The following is an 11,518-nucleotide window of genomic DNA, read 5'->3' as shown; positions in this document are numbered from 1 at the left end:
GGAGCGGCTGGTAGTTTCGAACCGCTGACCTTAAGGTTCACAGCCCGATTCGTAACCACTACGCTACCAGAGCTCCTTGGTTAGGGACTAATAATACATTTGGTCACTGTTCACATGACAACCACTGATAGTTGTGAAAAATCAAACATAAAACATGCAATGTGCTCTTCACCCTTTCAAGAGTCACTGCTCTTCATGATCACTTCAAATCCAAGTTCACATGCCTCTTCTTGCATTCCCTTCAAATTCCATTCAAACGCCTTTGCATGGGAACTCTTTAGAAGCTATTGGCATCCCCTGGCATACTACTTTGCTAATTAAAGTTTCTCCCCACCCAATAATTGTATGTGTCATTGTTGTTAAGTGCCATCAAGTTGGATTCGACTCATAGTGACTCAGTATAGGATTTCCAAGGAAATCCTATGATTTCCAAGGAGCTGGTGGGTTTGAACTGTAGACCTTGGGATCAGCTGTTTAGTGCTTATCCAACAACGCCACACTAGGACTCCTTACAAGAGTTACCTTACAAGTGTGTAAATTCCTTCCTCAAAAACAGGGACAATTTCTTTCCTTCTTTTTTTCTAGATTTTAAGCAGCTTTGTTCTACTCATCATGATGCTCAAGACAGAGTTCCAAAGACTATTTAAATTATAGAAAACTAGCATTCTAGAATTCCAGGGTTAAAGTGCATTTAAAGTTTAAGGAGGCTATCCTTATATTTCTCCCAAAGCTTCTTCGACACATTATCATTCAACCTGTGTTTAAGAGTCAGAGTTGTGGGAAGATCGCTTTACTGGAAATCAAAAAACCTAATTCTGCTACTAAATTGCCATAAATCTACCAGTCGCTTTTATCATTCTTAAACCTTCCCTCAAATATTCCCCTCACCAAATCTTACCCGCTGTACCTCTTAATTATCTCACAGTATTGGAGATACTTTTCTCCAGTATTGGTTGCCATCACGCCGGTGAAGCCATGGACAGTCTGCCATGGCTTGTACATACAGTAGACTTCTGAAGGATCGCTCCAGCTCCTCTTCTATCCACCTTTCTTGCAATCTACTTTCCACGCAGTCATCATGGTGTTGTAAAATGCAACTCAGTTATGATATACTCTCTTCCTTTAACACATTTAAGAGTGCTCCCACTGTTCTTAGAAAAAAGACTTGGCAGGAAAGACTGCATTGCACACTACTCTAGTTGCATCTCCTACCATTCTTCTCTTACTTTCTCATCTTCAATCACACTGGTCTTCGTTTCTGAAACCAACCAAGTTCCTTCCATTCCTTCCAGGACATTTAACTGTTCTATTTTCTCTGTTTGAAATGTTATCTAATGCTAATCCTGTCTTTTATTTTAGGATTTAGTGCTGTAACAGTTTATCCAAATCAGTTTGTAAAATCATTTTACTGAAAAATTTGTGTATGTCCACAATACACAATGTCCGTGTGTGTGTGTGTTGAGAAATGGGAAGGGAAGGATAGGGGAGAGAGAGATAGAGACAAGTGTTTTTAAAACACTAAGAAAATATTAATTCTAGGTATTTCTGGTTATCCAAAAAACAACTACAAATATTTTGTCAGTGTGTTCTAATGCACTGGAGGCAGCTGTACCACGTTGCTCCAACTAAATTAGATACCATTGTTAACCACTTTCCTGGAGCTCTGTACCTTTAGTTCATTGTGTATTTACAATTTAAGTAAACATATAAGATTAATTCTCCTCCTTTCCCCTTTCCCACCACCCCACACACAATGCTTAAACACCACAGGGTCTGGGGACATTTCTAGTTCCTTTGCCATTGGCTCTCAAACAACCAGGAGGTCCCTAGGATATGGTAGGTGCTCAAAGAGAATATCACTACCACATAGCTGAATGTTGTTAGTGAATTCACATTTCCATTCTAGTTTTTTAACTGTATTGCCTGTAAAATGGGAGGTGGAAGAGCAAGCTGTGTCTGGACCCTGACTTTGCCTCTCACTAGATGGTGGTCTTGGGAAAGAAACTTTCCCTCTGGGGTGCTGATTTTTCAGTTGCAGAGTAGAGTCCATGGTTCCTCAAAAGGTTCTAATAATCATGCCAAAATGATGTCATTCTGGCCTAAAAGGGGGTCTTGGAAAAGTGACAGCATTTCTGTTTCTAATTTGTATAAACAGGAGAAGATAGCTCTTGCTTCACAGGGTAATTGTAAGGAGTGAATAAGTTCATGCATGGAAAATGCTAAAAACAGCTCTTGGCATATGATGAATTAATGTTAGCTGACATAATTATTATTGTTATTATTAGGTATTTAGTAAAGTGCTTGATATAGAGTAATTCTTGAAACCCAGTGGCCATTATTGCCACTCCTACAACACTAGCCACTATTATCAATAAGATGGTGAGATGGGAATGAAGATGATCAGAACAAAGATGCTTCTTACCAGCTCTGACTTCTGCCCATCTGGCTTCAAATAATAGGAAGGGGTCTACTTTGCCATAACAGATGGTGTCGTTTTCATAGAAAGCTGTCTAAAAGTACCGTCCTTCCTTCCTCCCACCCTCCCTTCCTTAAGAGAGAATCTTGTCTTATCCATTGAACAAGCTTTCTCATTCTACCATCTTACGGTTTTTCAGATTTTGAGGTCTGACTAAATCCAACCTGCAGTCTCTCTTCTCGAGGCAGAACAGGTCCAATTTTTTTAACTGTCCCAGAATACATGTCACAACTAGCCACCACGACTGCTCTTCATATCACATGACCAACTGAGTCACCACTCTGTCCCCTCTCCTCTGAGAGTAGTCTCATCTTTTACCTTCTCATGCGGCACTGTATTCATTAACATGCAAAGAGGACTTTGGCATATGTTAGCTTAAAAACCCATTTTTCAAAACAGCTTTACTGAGATTTGTGTGTGCATGTGTGTGTGAGTGTATGTGTGTGGAAAGAGAGGGAGAGCGAGAGAGAATGAGAAAAAGTGTTTTAAGAATATTCAGAAGAATGTTAATTCTGTGTACTTCTGGGTGATGAAATTTTTATTTTCTACTTCATTAAATGCCTTTATTTTTGTGCTGCCTGAGTAGGCTGCAAAGGACACTTATTATTTTAATAGACTGAAAAGATTAATTTAAAAATTTAAATTCCATTAACTGTACTTACAGGATGATTTAAGATTGAATCTAAAATATAGAGACAGAGCTAGAGAAATGGTGGCAGGAGACAATTAAGGATTAGATGGTGGAGAAGAAAACTGATAGAATGAATTTGCTAACTTCCAACACTCTACAGGTGGGCATCAATGAATATGGGGAGATGTTGACCAACATTACCAGCTGTTTGTCCATGGTGCGCATGGATTCCTCTTTATGACTATATTTTGTGTTTATACCAGTGTACAAGTGGCAGTCTCATACCTAAAGGTCATCTGGAAGACTTGGCCTTGGTTCATATGCTGGGTCCGGTTGTTGTAACCATGTAGCATCTCTCCAAAGAGGGTGTCATTGAACTTGGAGTCAGGTTTGAGGCACTTGGGGCCCTCGCAGACATCTGAGAGCATGAGGCAGGATTTCCCATCAGGAGCCAGCTTGTACTCCTCCACACAGCTGCATGATAAAATAGAGCTGAGAGTTAGCTCTGCATTCTGGATGTCCCCACCAGGATGACCTAAAACCAAGGCCCTTTTTCTTGAAAAAATAAGCCAGGGTTTAGGAATGGAGACAGCTCTTCTGGCTGAATATATCTAAGGCACAGGTGTCTAGAGAGAAACACATTAATCCTGCAAATTGGTAAACTCAAGGAAAGCCATTTGTGACATTTTGGAGGAATCAAGGGGGAAACCAGCATGCACATCCAAATTCAAAAAAACTGTTTTTCATGCACACAGAGACTTAAAAAAGCATGACAAACCAATTCACAGGGAATTATCAGTGAGCTTCTCAAACTAGAATCTATTCCCAGTGCTATCGGTAGACCAAGGTAGAAGACTGTAACAAAAACAAGGTTTCTATTGCTCTTGTCCAGGTGTGGTGCTCTAGGATAAACACTGGACCGCATGGCCCATTTGAACCCTAAGTCATTGGTTCAAAGTTACCAGCTGTTCTTTGGAAACCCTATACAGAGTCTGTATGGGTCAGAACCAACTGCACTTAACAACAATAACTATTGCCCTGTTAATGCAGAGGTAATTCTCCCAGGACCACGGACAGCACTCAGAACAGCAGCCAGTGGTCTGTGCAATGAACAAATATCAGTAGTCTTGGTGGTTATCTAATCTCCCATCCTGACATGCCCTTGAGGTATGATTGGTCTTTAGGAATCAAACAGGCACCTGAGTGAGGTGCAGAAGTAATATGTGAAATTTGGTATTGTTGATAATGGGAACAGAATGCCTTGAGGAGGGTAGAAGTGGGGAGATAGGGAACACAGGCCACAGCCCCTGAAAAAAATCACTCTAGTCACTGGACTTCTTTGAGTAAGTGTTTGTTCATGGTCTTATGCTACGGTGTAGGAGTTGTTGCTATTGTTCAGTGTTGTCCAGTCGGTTCTGACTCATAGTGACCCTGTAGAGTTTCCGAGGAGTGGCTGGTAAGTTTGAACTGCTGACCTTGAGATTTAAACCAACCTTGCAGTGCAGTGCATTTGCCCACAGTGCCACACCATGACTCCAGGGGAGTAGAGGTAGGGTACACATAAATATGACACACAAGAGAATGGGCTTTACCATCTGAGAGATCTGACACAATTGTCATCTTTCCTTTCTGAAACTGGGCAAGTCATTTAATTAACCCCTTTGGCCCTCAGTTTCATTGTCTGTAAAACAGAGTAAACATTCCTATCTTACCATAATTCGCATGGCTATAGTTGCAATGTAATTTACAAAATAGTTATAGTAGTAATAGCAATGGTGGTGTCCTGGTGGCATAGTGGGTTATGCATTAGGCTGCTAACTGCAAGGTCAGCCATTCAAATCTGCCAGTCGTTCCTCAGGAGAAAGATGAGAGTTTCTGCTCCTGTAAAGATTTACAGTTTCAGAAACTCTATACAGGGTTGTTAGAATCAGAACCAACTGGACGACATACAACCACCCACCACCAGCAATGATGGTAATGGTGGAAGGAGCAGCAGTTTCTGTTTATTGAGCACATACCACCTGCCAGGAACTTGATAAATTTATTTTCTAACCATGATATAAAGGTAAGTATTATCATTCCTCTTTTATAGATAAGCAAAAAGATTGTCCAAGAAATGAAGTATATCACACTGTGAGTAAATGGCAGAGCTGGCATTCTAGCTCAGATCAGTTTGACAACAAAGACATCTTTTTTCTTGATGGTTGCTACTTGCATGATATGACCCTACTTTGGTTGTGATGATTGGAAGCAAAATAATATTATTTGCATTTCCTTCATGTGGATGAAGTAGAAATCCACTGACCCTGCCTATGAATGGCCTCAGGATCTCATATTAGACACATGAGAGACTCTGCAAGGTGGCTTGGGAGGAAAGGTGCATTCAGCACGCAGGGATCAGTTGTTATTTTTGTTAAGCTCTGACTCAGAGCAACCCTGTATAGAGTTTCTGAGGAGTGACTGGTGGGTTTGTGCTTAGCAGTCAAGTGCTTATCCTATAATGCCCCACCCCACCCCCAGAATTCCAGTAGGTGATGCCAGAACCTAACTGGAGGCAGGAAATAGCGAGGGAAAACCCAATTGGAGCAGGTTGCAAAAGCTGGGAGCACCCATACATGAAGCAAGCTTCACTCTCAGCTCTAGCCCTCTGTGGCTTTGTCCTTGTTCATGGGCTTGTCCATGGGCTCAGGAGTCCCCAGGTCTCACCACACTTCAGACCAACCAGCCCTCCCTCTTCTCTCTCTCATCTCCAGGTCGATGGGAGGCTATGAAATGTGGTTGAACTCAGCCCATTTCTTCATTGCTGCCTCTACCCCTCTTCTACTCACCAGTAGACCAACATGGTAGTCAGCAAGCTTACATGCTTGTTCATGTGTTCCCTTTGAGTGTCAGTCTTGGAGGGGGGTTTGTCCTGAAAGGACTTGATTGCTTGCCTTGATGGCTCCCTGGTGAACAACTTGCTTGTTCTTGTAGTAGCCAATCAGACTGTCAGTCTCTCTTTGTTGTTGTTGTCAGGTGCCATCGAGTTGGAACCGACTCATAGTGACCCCATGCACAGCAGAACGAAACAATGTCCGATCCTGGGTCAACCTCACTACCGCTGCCACACTGGAGTCCATCAATGATGTCACTGGCCAATCCATCCCGTTTTGGGTCTTCCTCTTTTTCTTTGACCCTCCACCTTACCCAGCATGACATCCTTCTCCAGCAACTGTTCCCTCCGGACAATATGTCCAAAGTATGAGAGACGAAGCTTAGCCATCTTGGCCTCCAAGGAACACTCTGGTTGCGCTTCTTCCAAAACAGATCTATTGGTTCTTTTGGCAGTCCATGGCACTTTCAGCATTCTCCTCCAACACCACAACTCAAAGGCATCAATTCTACAATCTTCCTTATTCACTGTCCAGCTTTCGCATCCATATGAGGTTATTGAAAACACCATGGCTTGGGTCAGGCGCACCTTAGTCCTCAAGCTGACATCTCTGTTCTTCAACACTTTAAAAAGTTCCTGTGCAGCAGATTTGCCCAATGCAATAGGTTGTCTGAACTCTTGACTGCTGCTTCAACGAGTGTTGATAGTTGATCCAAGAAGAATGAAGTCCTTGAAAACTTCAATCTTTTCTCCATTGATAAGAATGTTGTTTATTGGTCCAGTGGTGAGGATTTTTCTTTTCCTGACATTGAGATGCAATCCATATCGAAGGTTGTGCTCTTTGATCATCATAAGTATCTTCAAAAGTAAATATTTCACATTTACTTATGAAGATCAAAGAGCACAGCCTTCGATATGGATTGCATCTCAATGTCAAGAAAACAGTCTCTCTTTACTGCCCTCTAAATGGTGTGTCACTGTGGGTCAATGCGCTGGACTGTAAAGTCGGTTTGAACCACAAGGTTAGTGGTTCCAGCTCACTGATCGCTCCTCAGAAAACCTATACAGGGTCGCTATGAGTTGGAACTGACTCTACAGCACTTAATAGCAACAACCACAACAACAACCCCTATCAACACTGGACTGTGAACCACAGGTTGGCTGTTCAAGCCCACCACCTGCACTTTGGAATCTCTAATAGGATCACTATGAGTCAAATCAACTCCATGGCACTTAACAGCAATAACTTCTACTGAACTTTATTGATGCACTGACTGTCTTTCTAATATTCATAGGCTCCTGCCTAAAGTACAGTGGAATGTCTCTTGGAAAGAGGACTTGTCTTGATCCTGTTACCTACTTTATGAAGTGCCTTGGTTAAGTCTATTCCCCTTCTTCTTGCATTTGCTAAATGGAATGGACTCTTCTTTCATACAGCAGATTTCTTAGTATCTAGAACTGTTACCACAGAAATGACACAAATTTATGTCTTTTACAAATAAAAGTTTAATTCCTCATAGTTTAGGAGACCAGAGGTGAGAATTCAGAGAGCAAGCTCAGGGGAAGTTTCTGTCTTGGTTGGCTCTTGGGGAAGGTCTTTTTCTCTTTATCTTGCTTCCTAGTTCCTTGGAGATCTCAGTGTGGCTTGGCATCTATTTTCCCCTCTGTCTACTTTCTCACATGGAATGGTAATGACAAGGTCATCAGTTCAATTACAGCAGTTGCTCCTCAGAAACTTTATACCTTATTACTATGAGCCAGATCCAACCCAACAGCACTTAAACCAACATATCTCAAAAGAGGTTGACTCAAGATACATCCTACAGTAGTTCTACTTCAGTAACATAGCATGATTCTTAAGTGGTAAGATTACTACAGACGTAGAGGTTAGGATTTACAACACATGTTTTTTTTTTGTGGGGGGGGAGCGCACGACTAAACCGCTAACAATGGTACAAACAGCTGGCACGCTTGGCTGCTAAGTGGACAGTTGGAGGCATGAGTTCATGCAGAGGCACATCGGAAGAAAGACCTGGTGATCTACTTCTCAAAAACCAGTCATTGAAACCTTATGGAGCACAGCTCTACTCAGACACACATGGGTCACTATGAATCAGAATCAACTTGCTTGCAACAGGTTTGCTGGTTTAATGCAGTTGCAATGATGAAATGTAGATGAAATGATATTTTGGATTTGGTTCCAGATAATATCAATTAAGCAAATATTGCAATAAGTTGAGTCACACAAATTTTTGGGTTTCCCAGTATGTGTAAAGTGATGCTTACACTATACTGTAGTCTATCATTATGAAAATATTTGAAATATGGTAAGAATTCTCAAACCATAACACAGAGACACAAAGTACTGTTGGAAAAATGGTGCCAATAAACTTGCTTGACCCAGTTTCCACCTTTGGTATATATATATATATATATATTTGTTTAAAAGGTACTATCTGCAAGTGTAAGAAAGTGAAGCACCATAAAACAAGATTTGTCTGTATATATGGAAGTGCTGAGTGTATGTTAAGTACTGAATAAAGATTGTCATTGTTGTTAGTACCATTAAGTCAGTTCCGATCCATAGCGACCTTGTTTAGGGTCCCCGAGGAGCGGTGGGTGAGCTTGAACTGAAGATCTTGCAGCTGAAACAACTGTAGTCTGGCACATTATCCACAGTGCCACACCAGGGCTCCAAATAAAGATTAGTACCATCCATTTATCCCAGGAGGATTGCAACAGAGATGAAGAAATGCCATACTAGGTAGAGTTCTCGTTCCTTTGTCATGTACACACTCATGTTCTGACTGATAGCAGCCCTGTATAAGGTTTCTAAGGAGTGACTGGTGGGCTTCAACTGCCGATCTTGCTGTTACTAGTCCAGTGTGAGCAAGTAGAACTAGGGAAAAATGGACATCTATGAGTTTTCTTTATAAAATTAAGAAATAAATACATTTCAGCTATAAATGGTAAAACATCATCAAAGTCTATGGAAGTTCTTCATTTATGACTCTAAACTTGTTTTCACTACTCATGCCAGAGGTCATCATTGTTAATTGCTATGTGTCCTTATAAGACACTCCGGAGTCCCTGTGTGGCTCTGTGCCCTAATGCACTCGATTGCAAGGCCCGTTTGAACTGCAAGGTTGGCAGTTCAAATTCACTTGCTGCTCCTCAGAAACCCCATGCAGGATCAGAATTGACCCAAAGGTACTTAATAATAACAACAAAATATATACACTCATAACCCATAAACTAAAAAAAAATAGAGACATACTATATAGTGTTGTGAGATACACATCTGCACCTATTCTTGGAGATCTTTCAAGACAGAATTCAGATAGATTTATCTTTGTAATGGTTATTTGGCATCACAGGGTATAAATGTACCATGATGCTTTTAACTAACCCTTATTGATGGGTATTTTGGTAATTTATGGCTATTTGTTATTACAAATAGTGCCATAATAAAGATCTTTGTACATATATCATTATGCATATTGCGTTTCTAGAAAACAGATTCACAGAAGAGTGATTGCTGGGTCAATATTTTATGAATTTAAAAATCTTGATGGATCTATTAAGCAGTTCTCTGTAGAGGCTCTACAGGTTTACAATATTATCATTGATGGGAGAGAGGACTCATTTCCCCACATTCCTCATGTTAATTATTGCCAATCTAGGGTTTTGAAAAATCATTTTTGTGTAGATTTGCACTTCCCCGATTACTGGAGAGGTTCAGCATCTTTCCAAGCCATGGCCATTTGTATTTCTTTGGAGTCCATCAGTTCCTTTTCGTTGCCCATTTTTTAATCGAAAAATTTCTTTTTTTCCTTATTGATTTGTGTATGCTTTCTGTATTTTCAGGATAGTTGTCATTCACCTTCCCCATATAGTGACATTTTCTTTGAGTCCGTGTTTGTATTTCACTTTTGCTTTGGATGTGTTATAACCTCTTGATTCTGGTCCTTTATTACTTATGAATTTTATGAGATGCTTAAGAATTTCCACAGATAATAAGACATATGTCTCTCTGTTCTTGTAATACTTTTATAGTTTTTCATCTTTGGTTTTTAAATCTAAATAGAGTTTATTTTTGTGTATGTGGGCAGGGCTGTTATAAATTATTTTTTTTAACAGATAGCCAATTTAAATTTTACCAACTAATTTAAAATGTCATCTTTATCATAAGCTTATATGCATACATAGCTAGATAATTTTCTATTTAATTATCTGTGTATTACTGCAGGAATGCTACACTATTTTTATTAGCATTATTGTATGTTTTGGATATAGTGAAGTAAGTCTCTTTCCCATCAGCAACCAATAATCTACTTCAAAACTTCTTTTTTCCTTCAGAGGAATTTTAGAATCAACTGGCCAAATTCCATGTAAAACTTTAAAGGAAGGAATATTGGATGGGATGCATTAAATTTGCCTACCAACTTGAGGAGATTTGGGTTTTTAGTTGTTTTTGTCATTTTGTAAATTTTCTCTTTAGAAATATGTATTGAGGTTCTGCTCTGTGCTGGGCATGCTGACATCACAGACTTCCTGTCATAGACAACATCATGTGTTCACCATAGGGTGCTTTCTTCCTGGTAAACCTTGTAGACTTTGTATCTAAGCCTCCCTTGTAGTTGTGATGGGGGAACACATGACTTGATTCTGAGCAATGGATTCTGAGATGAAGTGATCTAAGTCACTTTGAAAAGCCTCTTGTGTGATACGTAAGCCCTCTTTTTCCTTGCAAAGGCAAGCTTGTTATTGTTACTGCCTTCAAATAGAAGAAGCAGAAAGCCTCATATTTCTCCAACAGAGTAGCTGGCAGGCTCGATCTGTGGATCTTGTGGTTCACAGTTCAGTGCTTATTGTATGGAGTCATGGTGCTTGTGACCTTGATGCATACTGTCAAATGAAGAGGGCTGCCTGATTCACATTAGGCATTGCATGAAACATGCATAGACATACATGTTTGCATACAAAATTCTAGTTTGAGAGGCTTCACTTATTACAGAAACATACCTTATCTTATCATAACTCATACAGGACTTTCACCAGATGCCCTCAAGTCTGTGACTTATGACAATCCTATGTGTGCCAGAGTGGAACCAATCTTTGTAGGGTTCTCAACAGGATTTATTGATTTATTGATTTTCAGAAGCAAATTGTCAGGTTTTCGTTTCAAAACACTTTTGGATGAACTTGAACCACTCCTTTGGGTGAGCAGCAAAGCGTGTTAGCCATTTTCACCTCTCAGGAACTCCTTTGCAGTTTAGTCTTCTTACTCAGAAGCAGAATTTGTATCTCTACTTATCAGGTAAACCTTCAGTAGAGTTTTAGAGTTCTTGCCATAAACTCTATGTGAACATGAAGGATGCGGGGAAATGGGCCCTCTCTCTCATCAATGAATAGGATTGTAAATCCTTAAAGACTCTATAGAAGGCCATTTAGTAAAGCTATCAAAACTTTAAAATTCAAAAAAACATTGCTCCAGCAATTTCTCTTCTAAGAATCTATTTTATAGACATATGAATGT

The 11,518-nt window shown here is 40.1% G+C and overlaps 1 protein-coding gene across 3 annotated transcripts in view; it reads right to left on the bottom strand.

Moving 5' to 3' along the window:
- Positions 1–11,518, bottom strand: part of ASTN2 (astrotactin 2) — a 1,331,668-nt gene that overhangs the window by 459,770 nt on the left and 860,380 nt on the right. For all 3 annotated transcript variants that reach the window (XM_006865679.1, XM_006865678.1, XM_006865680.1), the window contains one exon: positions 3,393–3,581. In XM_006865679.1, coding sequence (XP_006865741.1) covers positions 3,393–3,581 — 189 coding nt within the window. The remainder of the gene's footprint in view (positions 1–3,392; positions 3,582–11,518) is intronic.

Source organism: Chrysochloris asiatica, unplaced genomic scaffold (genome assembly GCF_000296735.1).
Source record: "Chrysochloris asiatica unplaced genomic scaffold, ChrAsi1.0 scaffold00081, whole genome shotgun sequence".
In the NCBI taxonomy this organism is placed as follows: Eukaryota; Metazoa; Chordata; class Mammalia; order Afrosoricida; family Chrysochloridae; genus Chrysochloris; species Chrysochloris asiatica.
Note: the sequence above shows the minus strand (reverse complement) of the source record. Positions and strands in the feature narration are given on the sequence as shown.